The 24,815-nt window shown below is 34.8% G+C and overlaps 2 protein-coding genes across 3 annotated transcripts in view; both read right to left on the bottom strand.

The window, feature by feature from the left end:
• Nucleotides 1–684, bottom strand: LOC145672551 (uncharacterized). Its single transcript, XM_081741708.1, has one exon. It carries the CDS (start codon nt 682–684, stop codon nt 1–3), a length of 684 nt encoding a protein of 227 aa, XP_081597834.1.
• A 2,348-nt stretch (nt 685–3,032) lies between these two features.
• The window catches only part of LOC145673298 (uncharacterized), a 56,889-nt gene continuing 35,106 nt past the window's right edge, over nt 3,033–24,815 (bottom strand). For both annotated transcript variants that reach the window (XM_081742880.1, XM_081742881.1), the window contains exons 6-11: nt 24,575–24,814; nt 20,230–20,383; nt 18,359–18,483; nt 17,035–17,137; nt 15,757–15,968; nt 3,033–4,381 (exon numbers count right to left, since the gene is read on the bottom strand). In XM_081742880.1, coding sequence (XP_081599006.1) covers nt 4,261–4,381; nt 15,757–15,968; nt 17,035–17,137; nt 18,359–18,483; nt 20,230–20,383; nt 24,575–24,814 — 955 coding nt within the window. In that variant the 3' untranslated portion in view covers nt 3,033–4,260. The remainder of the gene's footprint in view (nt 4,382–15,756; nt 15,969–17,034; nt 17,138–18,358; nt 18,484–20,229; nt 20,384–24,574; nt 24,815) is intronic.

The raw sequence follows: 24,815 nt of genomic DNA, 5'->3' as shown, positions 1-24,815 counted from the left end.
TTAAACATGCCCTTGCACACATTCAGGATGAAAGGCTTCATGTGGCCTTCGGTGCACTCGACGACGTGCGTCATTGGAATACAAGCAAAAGCGTGATTCGTCAGACCACATTACCTTCCGCCAGTCAGCTGTCCACGTTTGGTGATTTCTGGCCCATTGAAAACGCGCAGCTTTATGTGTCTGTGTGAGCAATGGCCCCTTGTTCCAAATGTTCAATGCATGCAGCTCCCGTCGTAATGTTCTTTCGCTAACAGGTTGGGATGGACCTGCATTCACTGTCTGCAGCAATTCCTGTCGGGTTTGGAACCGATTTTCATTCACAAGCCGAGAAACGCGTCTCCGGTCCCTTTCAGTCATGATCTTCTTCCGACCATAATTCTGATGCCGTGTTTCGTGGCCACGTGTATGACACCACTGCTTGTACACGCGTTGAACAGTTCGCTGCGAAACACCAACAAATCCAGCAACTTCCCTCACCGTATGGCCATGGGCACGGCCAAACACGATTGCCCCTTTTTGCCACTCTGTTACATCGTTACTTTTACCCATTTTGACGGACACTGTCCACTTGCAACACACTTGTCTCACTGGCTGAAGCTGCCTTATGGTTCCGTAGAGGCAGTGCGCGCACAGTTCTGCACGTGACTCGACTGCTGCGCCATCTGTACGGGCTTTACGATTCATCTCTCCTTCTGCACAAGGGTGACTAATTTTTTGTGCAGTGAGTGTATATTGACCTTTCATGGATCTTTAAACAATTGAATCAAGTATAGATCGTTGTGGAAATAAACTACATTTTTAATATTTTGTCCTAAAGTACAGCTCGTATGTCTTATTATTATTATTATTGTGTTACGTCTACCTGGAAGATTTTGCGTTCGTGTTACTCTTGTCCAGTGGAATGAAATGGAAGATCGAATAGCTAATGTCATGTGCGATTTACTATTGCGTATTAAAGAAAGAGTGGAATATATATATTGAACGTTTGTCGTATACTCAAGGATACATTACTATTTCTCATTCCCACTGGAGCATAGGGCTTTCAATGCGTGCCTCCATTTCACCTTTCTTTACTGCTTCTTGTATTTGTAGCCATTTTTCTCTACTTTATTCATATTCTTATCAACACTTATTCTCTATGCTTCCTTTGATCAATCTTTCGTCATTTACCAACAGATTTTATTCTAGAATTTGTCTCGATATTTCAGGTGTTACTCGAAAAATTTGCCGAGAATTTTTCCGTAAATAAATCAGAGAACTTACAATAAATCCTAATTTCCACAGTCACCTTCCTAATAGACATCTCGGGATTTTAAGCAACAACCTTCCCATTACTGAAGTATTGCAGGAAGTCTACTGGATGTAGCGTGTTCTCTTCCGTTGTGTTGAAACGCTGTCCTTTCAACTGGAACTGGAATTTAATTTTAGAGGAGAGAGAGAAATTGGTATTTGAAACATCTTCAACTGTTGCTTGCAGCTCCGTGCACACCTGAACCCAATGATTTCGTTGATCGTCGTACAGACGAGGAACAAACTTCCTTGCAATTCATCTAGTGTTTAGTTCATTCGTTAAAACGCTTTGACATGCCTCGTATGTCAGTTCAACTCTATTACAAATATCATGAACTTCGTCTCAATCTCGTATTACAAATATCTTTGTCCTCAAAATCACTTCACGCGCTTTCGTAATCGTTTCCAGAGTTGTGCATGATGGTGGTCGACTAAAATGTTTGTCTTCTTCCTGAAACTCCTAGCCATATTTTGAAACGCATGTCCTTACTTGGCTTAAAGCTTTCACCAAACGCCTTCTTCAGCTAGATGTCAGCTTTTGTTTGTTTCCAGCTTGAAACAAAATGTAATGCAGATTCGCGAATACACAAGATGTAATGAAACCAGCAAAATCTAAGCAACGTGTGCACTCACAATAATGCCAACTGGCAGACTGACAGCAGAAATACTTACCAAGAGGCAACTAACGGCGAGAGTTCGTATTGCTTCTGGCTTCGGTAAAATATTGTAATTCTAGGAAATTTTGGGTAGTACTTAGAACCTTTGTCCATATCCTTTCTTCTATAAAATGGTTCTTGATTATTCTTCTTCCGTAACTTATTTGTTATTCATCCCGAGTGATAATTAGGGCCGCCGTGGCTCAATGGTAGAGCGTTCACCTCTGGTTCATGGGAGCCTTTGTTCGATCCCAGATCGCGCCAAGTGAGCTTTGTAGTGGAGACACACCGTGTGCGTGGATTTTCTCGGGGTTCTTCCACTTTCTTTATTTTACCATTTCAATCATTTTTCATCATCATCGTCTCCTTTAGTCTAGCCGGCATATTCGTGTGACGTAAAACTTAAAGTTTCAGGCTCCAAGTATACTCGTATGTGATTCAAGATATAAAATAGTTACTTGTAGTGTTGAACACTGAACTTTAAAAGTTGTTTCCTTCCTTGTACTATTTCAAATGATTGAATTTCAAGAAAACAGCAGTCTTCCATCAATAACTGATTATTTTCACATAAGTTGTACCGAAATAAATTCCACTGCAATATTAAATCGACTGTTGCTGCTTCGTGGCAGATTAGTTACCTGCATAGATTTCAAATTTTAAAATATTATAACTTAAATTGCTTTAAGTTTAATCAAATTAACTGAATAAATTTCTCTCTACTTGAAGGAAACGCCATTACTTAATGAACTATTGGCTAGATTAAATAATAACTTCCCCAGCATTTTCTACACTGCTGCTCGGAAAGCCATTACTGAATGTGAAATGTAAACTTGTCACTTTGCAGATTGCAAGAATCGTAACGCGTAAGTTAATTTTTATTTTTCCTAGCAAACTTTTAAAGCATATTTAAACGTTCAAGTTTTAGGCGTACGCCTTAACAGGTTTCAATAGTTTATGTAGAAATCGGATGTAATACCAATACGGGCGAAGTCACAAAATTGTTATGCCCAAAGCCTTTGGACTTATTTTGAACAATTCAGTAGGAATTAAATGAAAAGAAGTTGAAAATAATAATAAATAAAAACATATTTGATCCAAAATCATTGCATGTATTTGCCATTTGTTATTTCAGTAAAAATATGCTCGGCTTAAAGAGTGGGTGACATTCATTTTCTCATACTTAGTACATTTCAGACCAAAACCAACTTGCCTGTAATCTAAAGATATGAGCACAATGCTTTGGCATTTACAAATCATCATTCTCGTTATTATTTATTTACAAAAAACATAAGGTAAGCACAAAGCACCGTTAAGCTCTACAAATTGTCAAACAGTTGAATATCTCCCACTAAATTACAAGACAAAAAAGAAGTCAAATTAATTGTTAACAGAATTTATAGACCAGATCTATGAAGAAACAATTCACTTCTAGGATTAAAAAAGAAAACTAAGAGAAAATAATGTATATACAATACATATAGGCAAAAAATAAAATAAAGCCAAAACAAATGCACATTTTCATGAACAGGTACTAGTAAGTACTTGTTTGTATATTTCCCTATACGTACTTAGTACCTTGTATCAGTCTTCTAGAATTATTATTTCCACAAAGTCAGAAAGAAAAGTGTCATATGATTATTGATGTTCTGATACATTGATAGACTCACTTCAGAAGTGTCTTTTGAACACCTTCACCCATCTCTACAATACAAAATTGTTGATCGTCAGAATAAAATTGTAAGTGGCTTTCAATTTATAAAATAATATTCTCCTACTGCATATTTTCAAAGATACTTTCACAAAAGAAAGAAAAAATATAATGCTTTCAAAAGAAATGCTTTGTCAATTTTTTTATATATATACGTATATAAAAATAGATCTGATGGGTAAGACACCACTTATTCAGCGATAATTAATGCAATATTATAATGTACAAAGCTTAAGTATTTAATGAGGAAGTTATGCTCTGAACCAAATAAACAAAGCAACCACCGGAAGTTCCTAGCCGACAGTTTCCGGTTGCAAATACCACTACTACCTCTCCCACTCTCTACTATGCTTCAACTAAAAAAAAGATTCATTTTTATGAACCGTTCAATCAATAAATTAAGAGATACATTTCAATCAAGCTTCTGTGTCACCAACAAGCTTTTCTCTTCCACATATATCACCTTTCCTCAAGGTGAAGATACACAAAACAAACGCTGAAACTTAATCTAGATTCCTTCTCATGTGGATGTCAAGAAAGAAAAAAAAAGATAAAAAATAAAAGGAACACTTGTTAGAAACTTCACTATTTTTTTCTTTTTTACTCTCACTTCTTTCTTTTTCCTTTTCTTTTCCTGCTTTGTTCATGTCTTTGAGGACTGTTCGGATTATCACCTCCACTTGAATGATTATATAAATTGTTCAAAAATTCTTCTAAATCTGGCTCACTGAAAAAGAAAAAAATAAATCACTGAACTGTTCATCACAGAACAATCAAATATTAAATGTACTCAATATTTGAACTTAATTTATAAAATGAGGAGAGGAAATAATGAACTTCAACTGTATACTTTACATACGCCTATTGTTTACTAACGAGTTCCACGAACAACCCCCATTTTGCCGTGACAAAAAATTGTCACATGACAGTGAGTGCCAAACAGCATCAATTGCAATACGAACACGACGAGAAAATATGATATACAGAGTGAATAAAATTCACGACTGGATTGACATTCGAACCCGGGTCTCCAGTTTACTCGACCCAATGAGTTAACCACTGCAATACCCAGACCATTCCTAAACAGTCATACATTTTATCATCAGTCTTAAAAGTCGGTGATCAATCCTTCATATCACATGGACTGGACCACGACTTCCCTATGCTTGGACAGCCCAGTGTCTACGTTGAAAATCATCAAAGGTCACCTATACTATCCATTTCATAAAGACAGACCCCAACTTCGTGGTGCTGTCCTGACGTTCACTCGAAAATCGTACCTAGTTACAATTGCTGGAATGTTGTCTTTTTAATATTTGACACACAAAAAATGTTCTTTGTAATGTGTATTGAGAAAAAAAAAAACATAAATTAATGAAAAAGTGTGTATTTTATCGTACTTTTTTGGTAGACAAATTTTTATAGGACTATATATCGGAAAGGATGTCATGTGAAATAATTTCCTGTATACGATATGTAGGTGCATCTATTACCTGTAAGTTTTGAAAATTTTATTACTCATTTTCGTGTTATTCAGTAAAAACTGAGAAATCACTATCTCTGAATTGCTGCCGTGTGTCATCAATCTGAAAAACCAGTAGAGATATCTTAAAGTACCTTTTTCAGCCAAACTGTTTCAATTTGTTTTAAAAGTTAAACAATGACACATATGACATAATTTTCTCTGCTCTGCCCCCTTCGCTATCGAAGTTCACAGGGAGCGCTACGTTGCCACATTTTCTTGGTGCGCATTTAATCGTTTAATCGTGAATCGTGCGAGAGAGGTGTGTTGAAACAGTGTCCATCGTGTGATTCAGCTATTGATGCTAGTGATTCGTTTGTTTTGTTACATATCCTTGCTATGCATGCATCATTTGCGAAGTTCTGAGAACTCAACGATTACAATATTCAACAAGATTTTGATACAGAATTAGAATACCTGATTTAAACGTACAACTTTTCACGTAGAATTCAAATATGTAATCAGGTTTTCTCCATCACCCACCATTTTCCTGTGACACCACGTGACCTTGAAAAATGGGTTATTTTCAGAGATTTCTTATTTACGTGCAGATAACCACATGTAACTTCCACGGTAATTACAATATAAGCTTGATTCATACCTTATTGGATTCGCAATGAAACGCACTTTGCAATTGTACACTCATGTCCAAAATTATTGTCGCATGTCTATGTTGTTGTAGGAATATAATTTGATAACGAGTTCGCCCATTATTTCTTATAATGTTAGTAAATGTATAATCGGCTAAGACATGTATGTGACAAATTTCATGTCAAAAGAGCAGTAAATAAGAAGAATAAAAAGAAAATAAAATTGTCTTGTTCATTTAGCAACATTTTATTTTACTCATTATAATTTTCGTATTTATAATTATTTTCCCATGAAATTTACCACAAATATACATTTCTCGATTATAGACATAGTATCAGTATTAAAAGTATCCTGGAAAATAAATATCAAATTATATTCTTACAAGAAGACAGTTATAGATATGCGACAATAATTTTGGACATGAGTGTACATACATCGTGTCGCCACTTTTTATAAGAGGGAAATTCTAGAGGGATTTTGTGGGAAATTCCTTCCAAGAAGTAGTTCATACGCTTTTTTTTTTCTCATGTCACTATTCATATAGTGTTACAGAAACAGGAATTGCACCAAAACAGATTTATATCTACTAATCGATCATGCTAATTTCATGTGAATCGCGTTATTCTATCTATCTATATATATATATATATAGTTGTTTCTATTTACAGGTTTAAATGCAAGGCGTTCAGCAAAGACAGAAACCTAACGTTGACGTATTGTTGTCGGCACATGGACACGTAGGTACAAGCACAAGTACACAAAGAAGCACACACAATTCACGAATGCTTTCTGTGGAAAATTAGTTGATTTTTACGATTTTGGCCCGCCAACAATGAATAAAAAAAATCTGGAAAGAACAGCGAAAAAAAAATAATTCGCTAAATTCCATTATCATTTTCAAGACAAGACAGTTAGTATTGCGTGATGATACACTGAGTTAAATTGTGTTCTGTACTGCTTTGTGATTTATGAAATATAGGTTTGCGCGCGCGCAGAGGGAGAGAGAGAGACCGTACAAGATGCCGAAGAAGTGTCTAAATCACCCGGACAATTTCTGTTATGTATGTGGGTAGATGACTTTTAAATCGCAATGTCGATGTTTCACTCCATTTGTAAGGAAGTGTTATCAGTTTTATTTTGGTTGCAGCGTAGGAGACCAACATAAGAACTGGACTCCTCACATTTTTGTGCTTGCGGGAAACGTCTGACTGGTGGGCAAATGGTGAACGGAACATGAACTTCGGCGTACTCATGATCTTGAGGGAATCAAAAGATCGTTCTTCAGACTGCTACAAAGGAATAACCAGTAAATCTAAGCACACAGTGCAGTACCCTAATTTGCCATCAGCAATTAGGCCAATTCCATGCAATGCAGAAATTACCAGTACCATAACCTCCAGCTCATTTTACTGTAGATGAAGATTACGTACTTGAGGCAATTACTCAAGAATAACATGAAAAGGAAGATGATCCTACATATGTAGGAAGCACATCTACATTCAAGTCCCATCTGGTAACTTAGGGTGAATTATATGATCTCGTTCTGGATTTAAGGTGGATCACCACCCGGAAGTCAGTACATATTTTAGCTCATTCCCTTAACTACTGCGCAATGAATGTTACATATTATAAATACCGTACTATAAGATAAAGTTATGTTTCAGCTACAACACAAGACACTGATTCATTTGGTTGTGTCTTCTGATATTGAAAAAGGTAACAAATAGAAGAAAATATTTGATTCGTCTTACAATGAGCACACAAGATGGCACTTGCTGTTAGATCTTACTAGAAGTGCTCAATTTTATGAAATGTTTATTTGAATGTGTAAAGTACTTTAAAAGTAACGATCTTATTACGAAATAGATATATTGTTTGACCGTTTTTTGTTTCACATTTTATTTAAATAATAATTCATATTTAAGGAAATAGATTTTAAGAAGAAACTTGCGCAGAACGCCATAATGCGTTGTTGCCAAATTTGTACGTTTAATTCCTGGATTCTAGCGTTGCAGTTCGAGAAGCGGAACTCAGATATGAATTGCGGTAAGGGTCGAAAACTAATTTCTCCAGTAAGTATCCACGCACAATTCCGTGATTACTTGCTTTATTATCTAGCACCAGTAAACACTCGACACTACCTGATAACGCCGCACTATTCAAGCAGTGTTTAACATAGCACCGAGAACACCTAGTGATCCACCTTAAAACCCTCAAAAAAAAAAAAAAAAAAAAATAAAATAAAATAAAATAAAATAAAATAAAATAAAATAAAATAAAATAAAATAAAATAAAAAAAAAATAAAAAATAAACAGAACTTCTTGCTTCTAGAGTTGAGGGTTGCAATCTGCTCCATCGTGACACTAAAGTGTGTGCTTTTCAAAACCGTCATCCAGAGTTTCAGAACTACTATTCTAAAAAAATAATAATAATAATAATAATTGTTTATTGTAACAATGTTCGTGCTGTCATGGATACACTAAGACATGAACATATAAGACAGAGTGGAGATTGTTCAATTACTCTTCAAAAACTAGTTTGAAGACAGTCCTTTTGTACAATGGCAACGAATTTCATTTAGTACCTTAGACTTATGCAACTAACATGAAGGACACGCATGAGAACATCAAAATATTGTTAGAAAAAAACTCATTATGAGAAATACAAGTAGACCATTTGCTGTGATTTAAAAGTCATTTCTTTGTAAATGGATTTGCAACTTGGTTTTACGAAATATTGTTTTCTGTGCGAATCTAACAGAAGGAACAAAGCGGAACATTACATCAAGAAGGAATGGCCGAAGCGGGTATTAACTCCTGGACAGAAGAATGTTATATATCTTTCACTGGTGAGCCTTGGTAAGATAATTCTACCTCCTCTCCATACAAAGTTGGGGATTTTCAAAAATTTTGTGAAAGCAATGGAAAAAAGTAATGCAGGATTTAATCTGAAGGAAAAACTTCCTCAAGTTAGTGATGCTAAAATCAAGGAAAGGATTTCTGTAGTATCCCAAATAAGATGTTTGATTCGTGACAAAAAATATCTGAGGATCTCTTAATTCCGGTTGAAAAAGCAGCTTGGCGTTCATCCCAAAGTTTAACAGAGAATTTTTTACGAAACCATAAAGCCCCAAACTACCGTAAAACTGTGCGTGATTTCTTGCAATTATTTATTTATTATTATTTAAAAAAAAAAAAAAAAAAAAATGCAAGATGTTCCTTTAAGTCAATTTCCTAGACTCCAACCTGGATTTCTTTTCTGAAAATCTCGGTGCCGTTAGTGATGAAAGTGGTAAACGTTTTGATCAGGACATTTCACCATGAAGAAGAGGGTACCAGGGACAGTGGAATTCACAACTGTTAGCAGATTACTGTTGAGCGCTCAAAAGAGATGTTCCAGAAGCCAAACACAGAAGAAAGTTGACAGCTAAAACAGATTAGTTAAGGTAAGTATTCATTTGTTAACACTTAATACTTTGCTGAATTACACATGTGGCAAGTTTAGTTTAGTTTAGTAATAGAAACAACTATTTATATCTCTAGATAGAATAACGCGATTCACATTAAATTAACATGATTCATTGAGTAGACATACATCTATGTTTTGGTGCAATTTCCGTTTCTATACCACTATATCAATAGTGACAAGAAACAAACAAGGATCTTATAAACTACTTTTTGGAGAGAATTTCCCACAAAATCCCTCTTGAATTTCCCTCATATAAAAAATGGCGAACGGTGTCTTTCATTGCGTATCAAATGAGGTTTAGCATGGAAGTTAGATGTGTATCTGCACGTAAATAACAAATTCTGAAAATTTCATTTTTCAAGATCATGTGGGTGTCACGAGAGAATGGTGGGTGATGGAGGAAAACGGATTACATATTTGAATTCTACGTGAAAAGTTCTATTAGAATCAGGTATTTTATCCCGTTTGCCAGTTTTTTTTTCTTTTTCTTTTTTAATTTTTTTTCGACTATTGTTATTAAAGCCCAAGCTTATTTTGAAGCAGAAAAACAGCAGGATATAAGTAATTGTATATCTCAACCAGTGAAGCGTATAGCCGAGTATCTTGGTGTTGGCGAATGAACTGTAAAACGCATTACAAAAATCAGCGAAAATAGGGAGGTTTCTTCTCCAACGAAAAGTTCTGTTAGGACAGAATAAAATATATTGAATGAGTTTATGCAAGGGGTGATCAGGCGAAAAGTGGCGAAACGATATTTATGAAGTTCGAGAATTCTCTACGGTAAGGCGTGTTTTGGAAAAATTGAAAACCGGTGTACATGATTTTCCGGATATGACCGGGATCTGAAGCATTTGTTATCATAGGGGCACAGTACAATAAGTTAATAGGTAGAAAGGTGGAATTCGAACACTAGCAGAAGCTGGGAAAAGAGTGATTACGTGTCACATCGGAAACGAAGATGAATTTCTGCAAGAGCGTATGCTTTACTGGACAGAAAGGGGGTTCAGATTATCAATCAGATTACGAGGAATGGTTTAGAAAAATTAACGGCCTTCTGACAGAATCAGCCATTGTTATTGATCAAGCTCCATAGCAAGTTCCATATCATAAATCCGGAAACGAGAAACCCATCCATGAGATGAAGAAAGACCAATATCATTACATGTCTTTAAAATAATGATATTCGCGTTCCGCCAAATACTTCATCCAGATACGTACATCCATTATTTTCAAGATGTGAAAGCTTATGAGATCTTTAGGCTCCGCGCTGCAAGCTTCCTTAACGCAACAACACAGCACGAGATGATCTATACAGTGTTGCCACACTTTCAGTAACTATATGGAGTTTCTTCATATTAGCGCGGGGTATTTAAAGGCTGGGCTGCAACATAGCTCTCCGCTTACCGCGCAGATATGTTGAAATAAACAATTAAAAAAGATAAATAAATACTCTACACACTAAACCTTCTTTCGTCAAAAGTTTAAAATATCTGAACACTAGAGTTTCAAATTTTCGAACTGCGTTTTGTACGTTTCTCCACCTACCATGGTAAAGGAAATCAGAGCGTCATACATTTATTTTAATTACGCAAAAAATATCAAGCGATGAAAATTGAACTTTTCACAACTTAGAGTTAATGGATACATCTACATATCGTACACAGGAAATTATTTAACATGTTCTCGTTTCTGAGATATGGTTCTATAAACACTGATTTAACAAAAAAAAAAAAAAAAAAAAAAAAAGTACTATAAAATACACACTTTTTCATTAATTTCTGATTTTTTTTCTCACTACACACTACAAAGAACATTTGTATGTCTTCAGCAATTCCAACGAGGTACGACAAATGCAATGTAATAAGTTCTGAGTGAATGTCAAGGCAGCACCGCAAAATCAGGGGGCCTTTCTTTATGAAATGGATAGTAGAGGTAATTCTGTTTGATCACCCTCCTTTCTTAATTCGAACCTTGTATAGTTATTAAAATTATCTTCGACTCTGACAGTTCAAGAAGTGAGTAGGGAATCTAAGGAATTTCACATCACATCTATTATGTAACAACCAATCAGCTTCGAATTGTGTTGGAACAAATGCTAATGCCGTAAAATCGAAACAAGAGCAAAAATGTAGCTGTTACGCGGGTTTCTCCTACCAATTACACTTCGGTAATTATTCTGTTACCTTTGGCTACGGTCGAAAATCGGACAGAAAACGAGATTCCACCTGGTTACACTCTTACTATATCTTCTTGTTTTCTTCTAAAGTTCCTGGTTCATTATCCTGTTGTTTCAATTTTCGTAAGTACAGCATCGAATCTTTTCATCAATTTTTTTTTTCTTTTTTTTTTCGTAATTTCAACACAAATAATATAAAAACATGCAATTAAATAGCATGAAACTCCTAATATTTAAATCTTCCTCTGGAAAAAACAGGAAGATAAATTAGGAATGCATCCCAGGTGGAAGCTCGTCTTTATATAATGATACTATAGACAAGTTTAAGGAACGTAATAGTTCTTTTCACGGATATCTTCTCAGATCACAATCTTGTATTTGGATAAAACGAATACAGCTGGAAAATGTATATATACGAAAAAATGTAAGAAACAAGTTCAATATTTAAAAGCTGAAAAGTAGGGACGTGAAAAATAAATTTACTAGACAGAAACGTGTGTATAACTTCAGAAAGAACAGGAACTAAGGAGGAGCAAAAGCGTGTGTGAGGCTATTGAGAAAACGGTAAGACTAACATGGAGAGAACAGAGGTAAGATGCCTACGTTACATAACAAACGTTAAGAAAAATGTAGAAAAGCTGTAAAATTAATTTGAACGGAAGAAAAAAGTATATATAGGAAGTGATGAAGCCTCGGAACTTTTAATAGACACATACTCAGAGCCCTTTACACTAATGGAGATGGCAGATGGTGACTATGAATTGGGGGGGGGGGGGTGAGAATGTGGCAGAAAATAAAAGAAAACCCACGGACACAGTGTTGTCCACCACAAACTAATACGGGCTGGTATAAAACTAGGGACCTCTTGCACCAGAGATGAGCACTCTCAGCCACCGTGATCCCATCAAGAAATAAGAATGCATACGTGACACTAGAAACAAAGAATGGAAAGACTATATGCGATGAAGTGAATTTTTATGGAGTTAAAGGGAATACACTGAATAACTATAAATCGATCTGATCTAGGTATTGAAAAGCAAAATGAAGTAATTAAGCATACCAATAAGAGATGGCTGAGAAAGCTCTTAGTGGGGTAAAAAGATGGAACAACAACAGATATAGATCAGCTAATAAAATGAGCTAATTAAGAACAAACGGAAAAAAGAAAAGAAATAACATTCCAAATTTGTAATGAAGTGAATAATGATTTCTTTCAAATAATAATAATTAAGTTGGCCAAAATACTGCATGTGAAAGAGAAGACTACAAAAGAATTATCATTCTCATATCACATGCTGGAATAATTCTGCTTCGAATATTAAATAAAAGACAGTGCAACTAAATTAGGAAGTTGATGAACAAATTGGATGTACGATACTGCGGGTAATTGGTAAACGGTTTTCAGAGAAAGTAAAGGAGGAAATATTTTTTGATTTAAAAAAAATTTGAAAGCTTTTTAGTGGGATGTAGATGGAGATCAGAACGCTTTTGAAAGACATGCTATAGAAAGTTGGAACGGAGTGGAAAGATCGAAGACTAATAAGGAATTTGTGTATGAATGAACCAAGAAGTAAAGAGTCAGAATGAAAAAGACAAAAGACAAATGACAGATGATGTGGGGAATTTGACAGTAATGTTGGTTGGATTTGAGCTGAGCGTCCCTTTGAGTACCGAGGCTTAAAAGATATTCTACGTAATTGGCAATTCTCCATATGAATCTTGCAAGGTAATGGTATGGATATTTTTGATGTTGAAGACAGGACTGAGGCAACAATTATAATTACATCTGTGAGCAAGCCGAGCTGAAGATTAGTCTCAGCACTTTTCCAACACTGAAGTCATATCTGGAGTCCAATGATAAACTGCCACAAAGTTTGCCATGTCATCGTTGAGCACCTGAATGATTTAGTGACTCGTTTCACAGATTAGTTCTCTCAGATTCTGAAAACTCGTGAATATAAAATCGTTTGGAGTATGGTATGATACAATTAAAAACTTTGCCTAAGAAGAAGCAAGATGAACTTGATGTTATTTGTAACACCTTAGTGTCCCAGAAGTCTTGCACCAACACACTGATGAGGTAAAACGTTTGGAAGATAGGTGGTGCCACAAGTGAAAACTATTGACAGGCATAGAGGACAGGTTCGTGGGATCAAGTGAAGGCAAATACTGCTTGTGTTGCGAGTGTTCCCGTAAAGTGAGAAAGGTGAAAAAGGGTTATGAGTGAGGATCAAATTGCAATTCGAGCTATTCTACAATGATTATGGAAAAAAGAACTACAAAAGCTACAGTGGATGAAGTTTGTCGTGTAGAGAACAAGGCAGTACTGGATCGATTGACAGCTTCCCGTTGATTCAAAAAATTTACTTCGGGTGATCTAAACCTAGCAGACAAGCCCCGCAAGAGTAGACCGCCGATTGACATTATCGGCCCTCTGCAAGATGCTGAGAGTGCTGAACCACGATCAAGTTGAGTTGATTTTAGTTTAGCGTCCCTTTTACAGCGAGGTTATATGAGACGTGGACCTACTGATTAACGTGGAATCCGAACCACATGAGCTCCCGCCGAGAATCGAACCCAGGTCTCCCACGAACCACGATCCAAGTACGCATGTGGCTGGGCCATCCAACTCGACAGTAAACCGTCGATTACATAATATGGATTACTTAAAGAAACAGCTCCGACGAAGTCCCCATGAGATGACAGAGAGCAGACCCAGCGCAGAGTAGCAATGTACCACTTTTTTTCGCGTAATCTTCATTTCTGGAGAACAACTGTGACAGAAGTGAAGAAGTAGGTGTTTTTGACAAACCCTGACACACGTAAACAGTGGGTGGAAAAAGGACAGGAATCCCTAGCAAATGTGAAACAAGACAGATTTGGGGAAAAGCTCATGCTGTGTGTTTGGTGGAATATTGACAGGATAATTAATTTAAGTTTGTTTCAGAGGGTCGTGCTGTATTCTAAACAAATACGCCGAGTGTATGCTATTCTGAACGAGAAATATCCGGCATTAACGAAGAGGAAGAGGTTATTGCTGCAAATTGACAATACTCCGAGTCATAGGTCTCGAAATGTGACCATCACCCTGGCTGAACTTGACGGGTTTTTGTTGTTACCTCATCCTGTCTATAGTCCACATGTTGTTTGTTTCGCTCTCTCTCACATTTTTTATGTGGTCAGCAATTCAATTCATATGATGAGGTGCATGCTGCCTGTCGCGAGATCTTCACTTCTAAACCTGCCACCTGGTATCGCTATCAGATTGAACTGTTGTCCCAAACATGAGTGAAGGTCATCGACCATGATGACCTGTACTTTGCTGAGTAAAAGTTTGTCTGTTTCTGATATTCGTATTTCATTTTCCTCCTTGTATGGTGCAGAACTTTTGGGACAGCCTGGTAGCTCACTTAAATATATTTTAAAGAGCGTACACTTGGTCAGTTTTCGAAAAAGGTATTTTCTGAGTGTAGGAAAATAGGTGAAATGGCACTGAAACACTTAAGTTCCGTTCTAAAGCACATATCTATGTGAACATAGAAATCGTCTCGATATTGAACCTGATTTAAGGCTAAAATTAGCAAATATAACCAGATATGTCGAACAGAGTATACGATTTTCCCTATTTTTGTATATTCTGTATGCTGTATGCTTGTAAAATAAAAGTTGAAAATTTAATTGTTGTTAATATTGGTATCCACTTTTCAACTACTATTACTACTACGCGTGGAGTCCGTAGCTCGACTTAAAAAAAAAAAGTATACAACTCTGAACTAATTAAAAACCACTGGAATAGATCTTGTCCTGTCGTCGTTTTTTTTTTCTGTTGTCCTGTTGTCGTCCTGTCGTCTTTTTTTATATATATATATATATATATATATATATATATATATATATATATATATATATATTAAGAACGAAGTCATTCAATTTATTTACACTCCGCCATCTTACTTTTCAATACTAAAGTTGTTAACTGTATTTTGTAGATTCAGACAGTAAAATTATCTTCGAAGTTATAAATTTTTGAATACGTTTACTTACGATCGTTAGATGTGTATATCTTCTATTTGGTAGAAGATATACACATCTAACGATCGTAAGTAATCTTAATAATAAAATGTGTAAGAAACAAGATGATGTGATACAATATAAATCTTTATTGCCAAAAGAAAAAAAATCGAGTAGCTGCATAAAGATTGCAAATGTTTATGCACTTCATCTGTCTTCAGGCAAAATGGAGGTGAGTGTGAAAAATGTTTACCTTACTTATTTACGTAACTGTAACTTAACTCTCTTACTTTGCTTCTTTCTCAAGGTAGATAAAATAAAGTGTTCACTCACCTTGGGTTTTCTGGAGGACGAGGACGATGGTGGTTTCCGTGACGCTTGCCTAGAACAATCCTATATTGAACGTTGTGAGTGTTCGCCTTTAAATGCCGTAAATTATCCGCCTGACACGCAGCCCATTCAGTTATGTCATATACAGCTCCGTCCATACAGGCATAATAGTGCCACAGGAAACCCAAAACACTACTTTCTGCCCAGATATCACCCTATTGACACAAGGAAATTACAGTTAATTTAAATTTTATTCCAAACTGGATGTTCAATCTCGATTTTATGTTAATAGCAATAAAACAAGGCACAAACAGATCAAAACAAACTCGATTGCTGACATCAACAGTACATTAAAGTTATGTAGGCGCATGAGAGGTTGATTCAAACTAACAAAAAATTGGTTAATTACCAATATATCCTCGCGTGGGGAAACTAAATATAATATTCCCACAGGAGGATATATTGATAGGTAGCCAATTTTTTGTTAATAGTACATTTTCAATATATGAATATGATACAAGAAATAGCACCAAAACAAAAAGCCTCACAATTTAGGTTTTTACTTCTTAAAGAGGAACATACAAACAACAATAACATTTGCTAAGTATTCTAATAAAAAATTGAGTCGTAAAATTGTAAGAGTATCCTTTATATTATATCCGATTAGCACAAAAAACAATCTAATGGCAGAGTTGCTTTTACAGTGATGTGCTTTCATTTTTTTTAAACCCTCAGGCTTAATTTACTAATATTTCGAAAAAATGTAAAAATGCGTTTTAAATTCTAATGATCAGTACACTGAGGATGTGTGCTGTATAACCTTTGTGTTGGGAGAGAAGGCATGTTCAGCACTACGGTCACATTGACATCATGCCATGCAACGTCTTACTCCGTGTGTATGTGCAGGAGACCTCTGGCAATATGCTGCTGGGCTTTCATTCATTTCCACTGACTGCAACATCTTATATTACTTTATCTCGTGCTTCAGTTTTGCACACCAGTGTGTATACACAGCAGTAAATAACAGCTTTCAACAAAAATAAAAAAAATGAAATGAAATCTTTAAGTTTTACGTCCCACGGTTATGCCGGTTAGGCTAAAGTAGACGGTGATGATGAGAAATGAGTGAAATGGTGGAATGAAGAAAGTGGGAGGAAACGGGAGAACCCCGAGAAAACCCACGAGCACGGCGTTTGTCAACAAAAAGAAATTGAGGTAGTCTCATTATTTATCTAGGCGCTCAAACGCATTTTATCACTTATTTGGTGATAATATACTCACCTCTCTTGCAGCATGTCGTATCTTGCATTGAGCACAAAATCGTGCTGCGTAACAAGGCCTTTCAACGGATACACGACGATGGCGTTTTCCACAGTTCGTACACCTGCAATTCCGAAAGAGATTACGTAAATCAATCAGAAACTTTAACGTAAACGGATCATTAAAAAAAAAAAAAGAAAAAAAAGAAAGAAAAGAAAGAAAGAAAAAAAAGAAGAAAAGAAAAATATGTAACGTATTTCTTTGGATATAAAAAATATTTTGTGACCTTTCATCTGTAAGGATTAGTGAAAGAATGAATTAGGTAACACACAAGTAGAAACTTTTAGGGGAATGAGATCCTAGAAGAACAATTAATAAACTATCATTCTTCTCAGATCATATTTAATAATAATGTTCTTGTGACATCTTACATTACAAAAACATATTTAAATTTTTAGATTTTATAAATAAAACATCAATTAAATCTATACTTTGCGGAGCCGGATGTATGTTTGTTTTCGTTTCAATCAAGCATAGCTGAAAAGTCGTTCATGTTGTGCATAAACTGAAGAAATTTAATCTGGTTTTTATGGCGTTTCTTCTTAAGTATCTGCTTCACAAGCCCTGAAACCAATGAGCTACTTATGCGTCACTAAAATCACTCATTTAAATTATAGTGAGTTACAGAGTACGGAAGAAAAAATGAAATCTTTCAGTTTGTCCCACAATTTTGCTCTTTAGGCTCTGGGAGATGGATGATTAAATGAAGTGAATGATGGAAGAATTGGTTGTGTGTGGCGGACAGGCGCCAAGATTGCCCATTATGAGTTGCTACTCAATGGTTAAACGATCAACGTGAACATGTATTGTGCCGTTACAACTGGCTGCGGATTTATTCCGGCAACGGCAGCCTGCACTGTCAATAGAAAAGATGTTTTTTATCATCAGGACAATTCTATCCTCAGACGGGCGGGTAATTCTGATGAAGATTAAGAATCTTGGTTAGGAACTAATACCACATCCTATGTATTCAACAGACATCTCACTATCACTTTTTTTCGACCCTGAATAACCATATGTGGAACAAACGATTCAAAAATAGGAGTAGCATAGAGAATGAGAGTCTGCCTTCAAACATCAATTCTATCTGAGCACTGAAATGTCTGCGTCAAATTGGCACAAAAGTTCCAGACTTTGCAGTTAATCAACTGATCAACGGCTATCACCAAGATGTGTTTTATTCTACTTTCCAATACACTTTTTTGATACTTTCTCCTATAATTCAATGGATAACTATAATAATACACGTAAATTGTAACAACCTTAAGAAACCAATTTAATTTACCTGATAGTATTGGCTGCTTCTTCCATTTTCTCATGAAGCTGCGTAAGAAGTTCACTTAATTCACTCCACGCCTGCTCACTTTGCTGTGTTTCTGCAACACGACGATCATACGACTTCCTTCTTTCCTGTAAAAATATATATTATATATTCCTTCTTCTCATGTGGATTTATTCGTTTATAACTAGCCTAAACTACCAAAAGCTTTGTTTTCAACAGATCTTGAACTCACATCCAAAAGAAGGAACATACCTGTAAGAAATCTCGAATAAGTACTTTTCCATTTCTCTTTTAAGTTTTCATTGAAACTTTTACCAAACTCAATTCACACTACACTCAACCTACACAATCAACTACGGGACTCTTGAAAGAATGCCGACTCCTTACACTTACAGTCTACGTTAGACCTAAAGCAATGTTCACAATACCACATACTCACTCTTTCGGTAGCTCTCTATTAGTAACAGAAGTACCTTCTTTTAACACATAGGATCGAAAGCAAGGCTTCAAATGAACAGATATTTGCTACAATCCTACAAGCATAAGGATACAGAGTAGTAAATTACTTTTCTATTTAGCCCCTAGAGACACTTCAATCAACTTTCTAGCCACACATTTGCTTAAATTGATTTTTTGTACTTTCGTTGAATATTAGGGTATAAAGCTACTGAAAGAAGTCGATGGAAAATTTATTGAGCATTAACTTTAGAAAAAGAATACTTACTGGGTTTCATTAATTTCTTCTATTCTAAAGATAACTCATTAATACATCCATGTGCAGTATTATGTTACTATAGTGATTGTATTTAGAAATATTTACAGAATTAATCATAGTGACAATTGTTGTGTTTCTTAAGAATTAAAAGCATTGTTGATTCTAGTTTTGGGAACATGTAAACATGAAAACCTGTTCGAACTTTTTACTTGTGACTTATTTTTTCGATAATATTAAAATATGCTATCCAAGGGTCCATCTATAAAACATTTATAAAGAATTTATGTGTTAAATTTCTTTTGAACATGGTTGTGCAATGTCAAAAGACAGTGAGCTAAAATGTTGGGAAGTGATCCACTCCAGCAAATGAACTAAATACTAATAATAACTTGGGACGAAAAGAACGGGAAATGGAAGTTATGTAAATAATTCTCAAAAGACGCTATATGATTTCTTATTTCTTTTCATTGTAAAATACACACTCAATTTTCCTCTGCCTTCTTATTACAGGAACAATGTCTCAAAATCCTCGTATTCATCTGAACTCCAATCAAAAATTACTCTTATGCCACAGATATCCAAATATCCTACACTAGCAAATGCACTCTCGTTATTGCGGGCAATAATTTGCATTCCTCCTCCTGCAGCTTTTATACAGAATTCCCTGAACTTGAAGTCTCACATGAACTTCGGACAGCTCGTATGAGCGGGAATATTAGTGAATACTACACCCATTTTTCTTCCCTTCAAATTTCATCAAATATTTATTTAAAAAAAAAAAAAAAAAAAAAAAAAAAAAAAAAGTGTTTAATTATTTTAAATGGAGAGACCAAATACCAAACGAAGAGTCTCTAAGCTTAAAGATTTTCAAGATATGGGCATCATGTTATAGTAACTGCAACCTACCTCCAACCCCCCCCCCTTCCGCCTTCCTTGTCGAATTTCAAAAACTTCTTCCTTAATGGTATCTGACGTCACATGTGCTATATACTGTCCAAATTTCAAGTTTCTAGTTTAAGCAGTTTGGACTAAGCACTGATCAATCAGTCAGGACTTCTTTTATATAGAGAGATACTAACTCCACCTCTATATATACACAAATGACAGTAACATTCACACTCAAGAAACAACCACCGATCCAAAAATAAAATGCACTTACTGGTTCGCCAATTAGCTCAAATGCGTGGACTAATATTTTGAAAGCTTCTTCAGCGCCTGGTTGGTTATTTTTGTCTGGATGAACTAAGAAAGCTTGTCGTTTATAATACTTTTTAATATCATCATCCGAGCAGTCTGGAGTAACCCCTAAAATGCTGCAAAATTAATGAAAAATAACAAGTCAACACTGTTCATATAAATCCATAAAATATTAACTGAATAAAAATAGTATACAAATTATATTTTAAAACATTTGCTAACATACGGTTACGAAAGAAAAAGCTTTGAGAATTTTTTTCTTTCAATTACTACTGTGAATAAAATTTTACAATCTGAAGTGAATATAATGTATCTTGGTAAGAAATATGTTATGTAAGATCTTAAAATCGAACTATTCCAAAACATCCGCTATGCTTCAAGATACACGAAACGGGCTTTTTATATAGTTTCACTAACAAATTTCCTGAAAATTCAACAAAGCAAACAGAAAAAATATTTCTTCAATTTTGCACTTAAAGGGCGCACACAAAATATAATCATGATTATATTACATAATTTTAATTTTTAAATTGATTTCTCAAACTCTGTAAGTACCGAAAAGGATTTTTTTTTCAGATTATTAATAATAGTTTTTTTATAATGAAAATTGAAAATAATCATAATAACAACAAAGAAGAGGAATTATCGAATTTCACTTTTCCTGGCAATATGTTTGTATCGTTTAAACAGTGAACATAGATGCATTTCGAACGTTATCAGATTACTTCTTTACGAGGTATTTTCTGTTCTTGGTATTTCATATAATAAAGGAAACTGTCAATAACAAAAGAATTGGTTACATCGAGAGTAGTTTAAATGGTAGAGAATCCGCCTAATAAGCAAGAAATCATGGTCCGGATACCTGCTAGTCCAGCAGTCAGACACTTGTTATTGAATGGCACCCAAAAAAATTTCCCAGTATATTTTACTTTCAGTTGTCAGTGCTCCGCCTGCTCACACCTCTCTTCAGCTCTGGAAGCGCTCTTCAGACTGGGTACCAGTGGCCTGTATTCCTAATTATTATTTGTTAAGAAACGTAATAGCTATTTCTCCATGAATCCGGATTTCAAACAATGATCGTCACACCCGCGTATTGTGAAACGACAAAGTTTTTTGCTCCGAAATATGTGTGCAGGGGAGGACGCCGAGGTTTCTCCTGCGTCCTGTTTGTTGTTGATTCCCTGGGCTGTTAAGCGTAGTTTTACAATAAACTTACATGTTCATGTTGCAGGATTTTTGCTGCGGACTGTACCTTGCTAGAGCTATGAGAGTGGTTCTATCAATAAGGAGTAACAGCTATGTTAATGAACGCACAAAAATATTCGAATTTCTATACGAAAAGCTTCTATTTGATAATTTTAAGAAGATAAAGTGGAAATATACTTCATATTTATGAATTCGTCAGGCAGTGACAGCATACAAACCGCATAGAAGTAAATAAGGCTCAACGAAGAAAGTCAATTGGTAATTTTTAGAACTTCACATACTGATATTCTAAAATTTAGAGTGCAAGGAGTGAAGGGTCTACAGAAGGCATCCAGTCAATATTCTGGTACGAGTTCGTGAAATGTGTGTTACCGAAATACGAAGTAAATAAAGATATAGATCAACTAAATAGAATAACTAGGAATACAGGAGAAACTGTACTATTAACTCGTTAATTTTCAAGCTATAAGTATTCTCTTTAAAAAATGTATACACAAAATTTATAATACTTGTGCCCGAATTCAATGCAAGATGACCATGATTAATAATAAAAGTCTAATTCAATAAAAGCAGTTAAAGCAAAGTACTTTTTCTCGCTTTGCATTGAGTAAATTATACCTGAAATTACGAAAGAAATAAATACAGCAAACAAAGGGCTAGACATTATTTTCATATCTCTGCGAACGAAACGACGCATTCTAACTGTGAGAAAACAGTTCTCTAATTATTCGAATGAGCAAAATACTTAAAACAAATAGTAACACACCATAGTATTAAGTTATCTAAAAGCTTTTGTAAAACTACACGGAAATTCAAACGGGAAATAAAAACAGAATGGTTCTTGAAGGTAACAGTACCTTTGTCAATTCATTTCTGCTTCTTTTGGTAATGAGGAAAGAAATTCCTCATTATCAACATTTGAGTTCTGTATCTGACGAGCGACATGCATGTCAGGAATGTCAATGAAGCAAAAAAAATAATGAATAAAAGAACTTACTCACTGTTTTCTTCTTAACAACATCTCGGAAGTTAATGATAATCTCTGTAATTAATGACCCCAACAAACCAAAGACACTTTATGGCATCTATTTATGTCAAAGATATCCCGATCAACAAAAAACGCACTTTCTTTCAGTTCCCTACACGAAAAAAAAAAAAAAAAAAAAAACATCGCATGTACCTAAATACAGTTTTTTTTTTTTTTTTAAGTAGATCATATCATTGTTTGTACAACTTAATAAGAATTCTGAAAATGAATGATGTCAGAAGGAGTTGTTTCCTTCATTTTCACAGAATCCTAAAACTGACCTATTTCACTGCATGTTATTGGGAAAAGATCATCATCAAAAATACTCAATTTCCGAAATTAACCTTTTGAAATACAACTAAATGAAAAAACTAAATTAAAATATGTTTTCAATGTATTTCAACTAACGGGAATGTTATAGTTACCAATTCCCTTTTAGTACACTGAAAATTAATTTCGTCCACCAGCGAAATCACAAGATTTTAAAGTCCACCTTGTGACATTAGTGTGGACATATCTTACCACTCTTAAAAATATTCTACGAGTTAACCAGATAATATGTTTCCTTCTATATATACACCTAGGTATATAACACAAACTACATCACAGAAGGGTGTAAGTAAGATTCTTCACTTGTCCATACCTATTATTTACTTCCGAGCAATAATAGGAAAGAATAAAGTATGGTAATCGTGAAGAAAATTGGATTGGAATTTTCAACGGATTTACACTTTTCATAGGCTTCACATGCCGAAAGTGTGATTTTTTAATGTTTGTTTGCCCGTTTGTTCGTCTCCATATATAGTATGTCCACTCGCCTACAGGCCATACCGTTCAATGTATCCGCACCAAATTTTAAACTTATTTTTTTTTTATATATATATAGGATTCTCCTTTTCTTTCTTTTTTTTACTTATTTTTTTTTCCTACACCTCAAAGTAAGGGAGTTTGCTTAAGAGTTAAAATTAAAAGCTACTAATTTTTCGGAAACAGCTCTAATGATTCTGCTATGGTATAAGTCGTTTCTCTGGGAAAAATTCAGAAGAAGCAGTTGACTTTTGGGGTGGGTTCTTTTCGATTTACTTTTTCAAAAACGGCTCACGAGATTTTGTTCATATTTCACAAATAAATATTTCATTAATACCTGACAATATGACCAGCTCATTTGTTTTGAAAAAAATCCACAAGGAGATTTTTCAGATGATTTTCACAGAAACAAGTCAGACGATTTCGTTTGTACTTCATAAATAAATATCCCATTAATAATCTGATATGGTATAACTAGGTATAACTAGTTTGTTTTGAAAAAATCCACAAGGTCTAGTTTACTCTTTGGAGTGAGTTCTTTTCGGAAAATTTTCTCAAAAATGGTTGTGATTTTGTGTATATTTCATAAAGGTTTCATTAGTAACCTACAATACAGGATACCCCGCTTGTTCTAAAAGAATCAACAAAGGATAGTTTTCTCTTAAGAAATATTTAGGAAAACTGATTAGAAGGTGTTATTGCTGAACGATTTTTCAACTCGCACATACACACAAGAAAACATGACCTTGTAACTGATATGAAGAATTGTTTCTTGACAATGTTTAAAATCTCGACAACATTAACTATTTCACTAAAATTATCAATGTCAGTATTACGAAATTATGCAGTGATTTTCATACTGTTTTACTTGATTTTTGCAATACTAAAATAATACTAATACAAAAATAGAGGGAGAAGAGGGACTAAAATAATACTCTGAATGACATACAGTATATTACCTCCATGGATACACCTTTAACATGTCTTTTTACCACGGACTTCATTGATCTATCTCCATATACTCAGATCATTATACTGATGTATTAGTTTTACTTTTTTACATTAATTTATTTCGTCTAACGAATTACTAGAACATTCTTTTACCTACGTGACGTAATTTTTATTTTTTAATGGGTATTAATACACGGCTACATGTGCCATTTACAAAATTCATATTACACAGCATTTACACGATCCAGAACATTTAGTAATTATACATTTATATAAATTCTATGAGCCGAACTTTATAAAGATAACTGATTATTACCTGTATGGATCTTTCCCTTTACATGCTAGAAGTCTCTTCATAGCTTCTTCCCCAGTACTTGGTAAAGGTATATTAGACTCCAACTCAGAACCCTTTTCAAAAGATTTGCTCCCTAAGCCATCCGTCTTTGACCGTTTAAAAAATCGCCAACAGTGCAGAAGTCTCAATTTTAAAAAACAACCAATCTTTCGCCAACAATGTATCACCCAGTACATAAGCCACTCGGACAATGCTGCGCAAC

This window comes from Thermobia domestica, chromosome 16 (genome assembly GCF_964235325.1).
Source record: "Thermobia domestica chromosome 16, izTheDome1.hap1.1, whole genome shotgun sequence".
NCBI classification, from domain to species: Eukaryota; Metazoa; Arthropoda; class Insecta; order Zygentoma; family Lepismatidae; genus Thermobia; species Thermobia domestica.
Note: the sequence above shows the minus strand (reverse complement) of the source record. Positions and strands in the feature narration are given on the sequence as shown.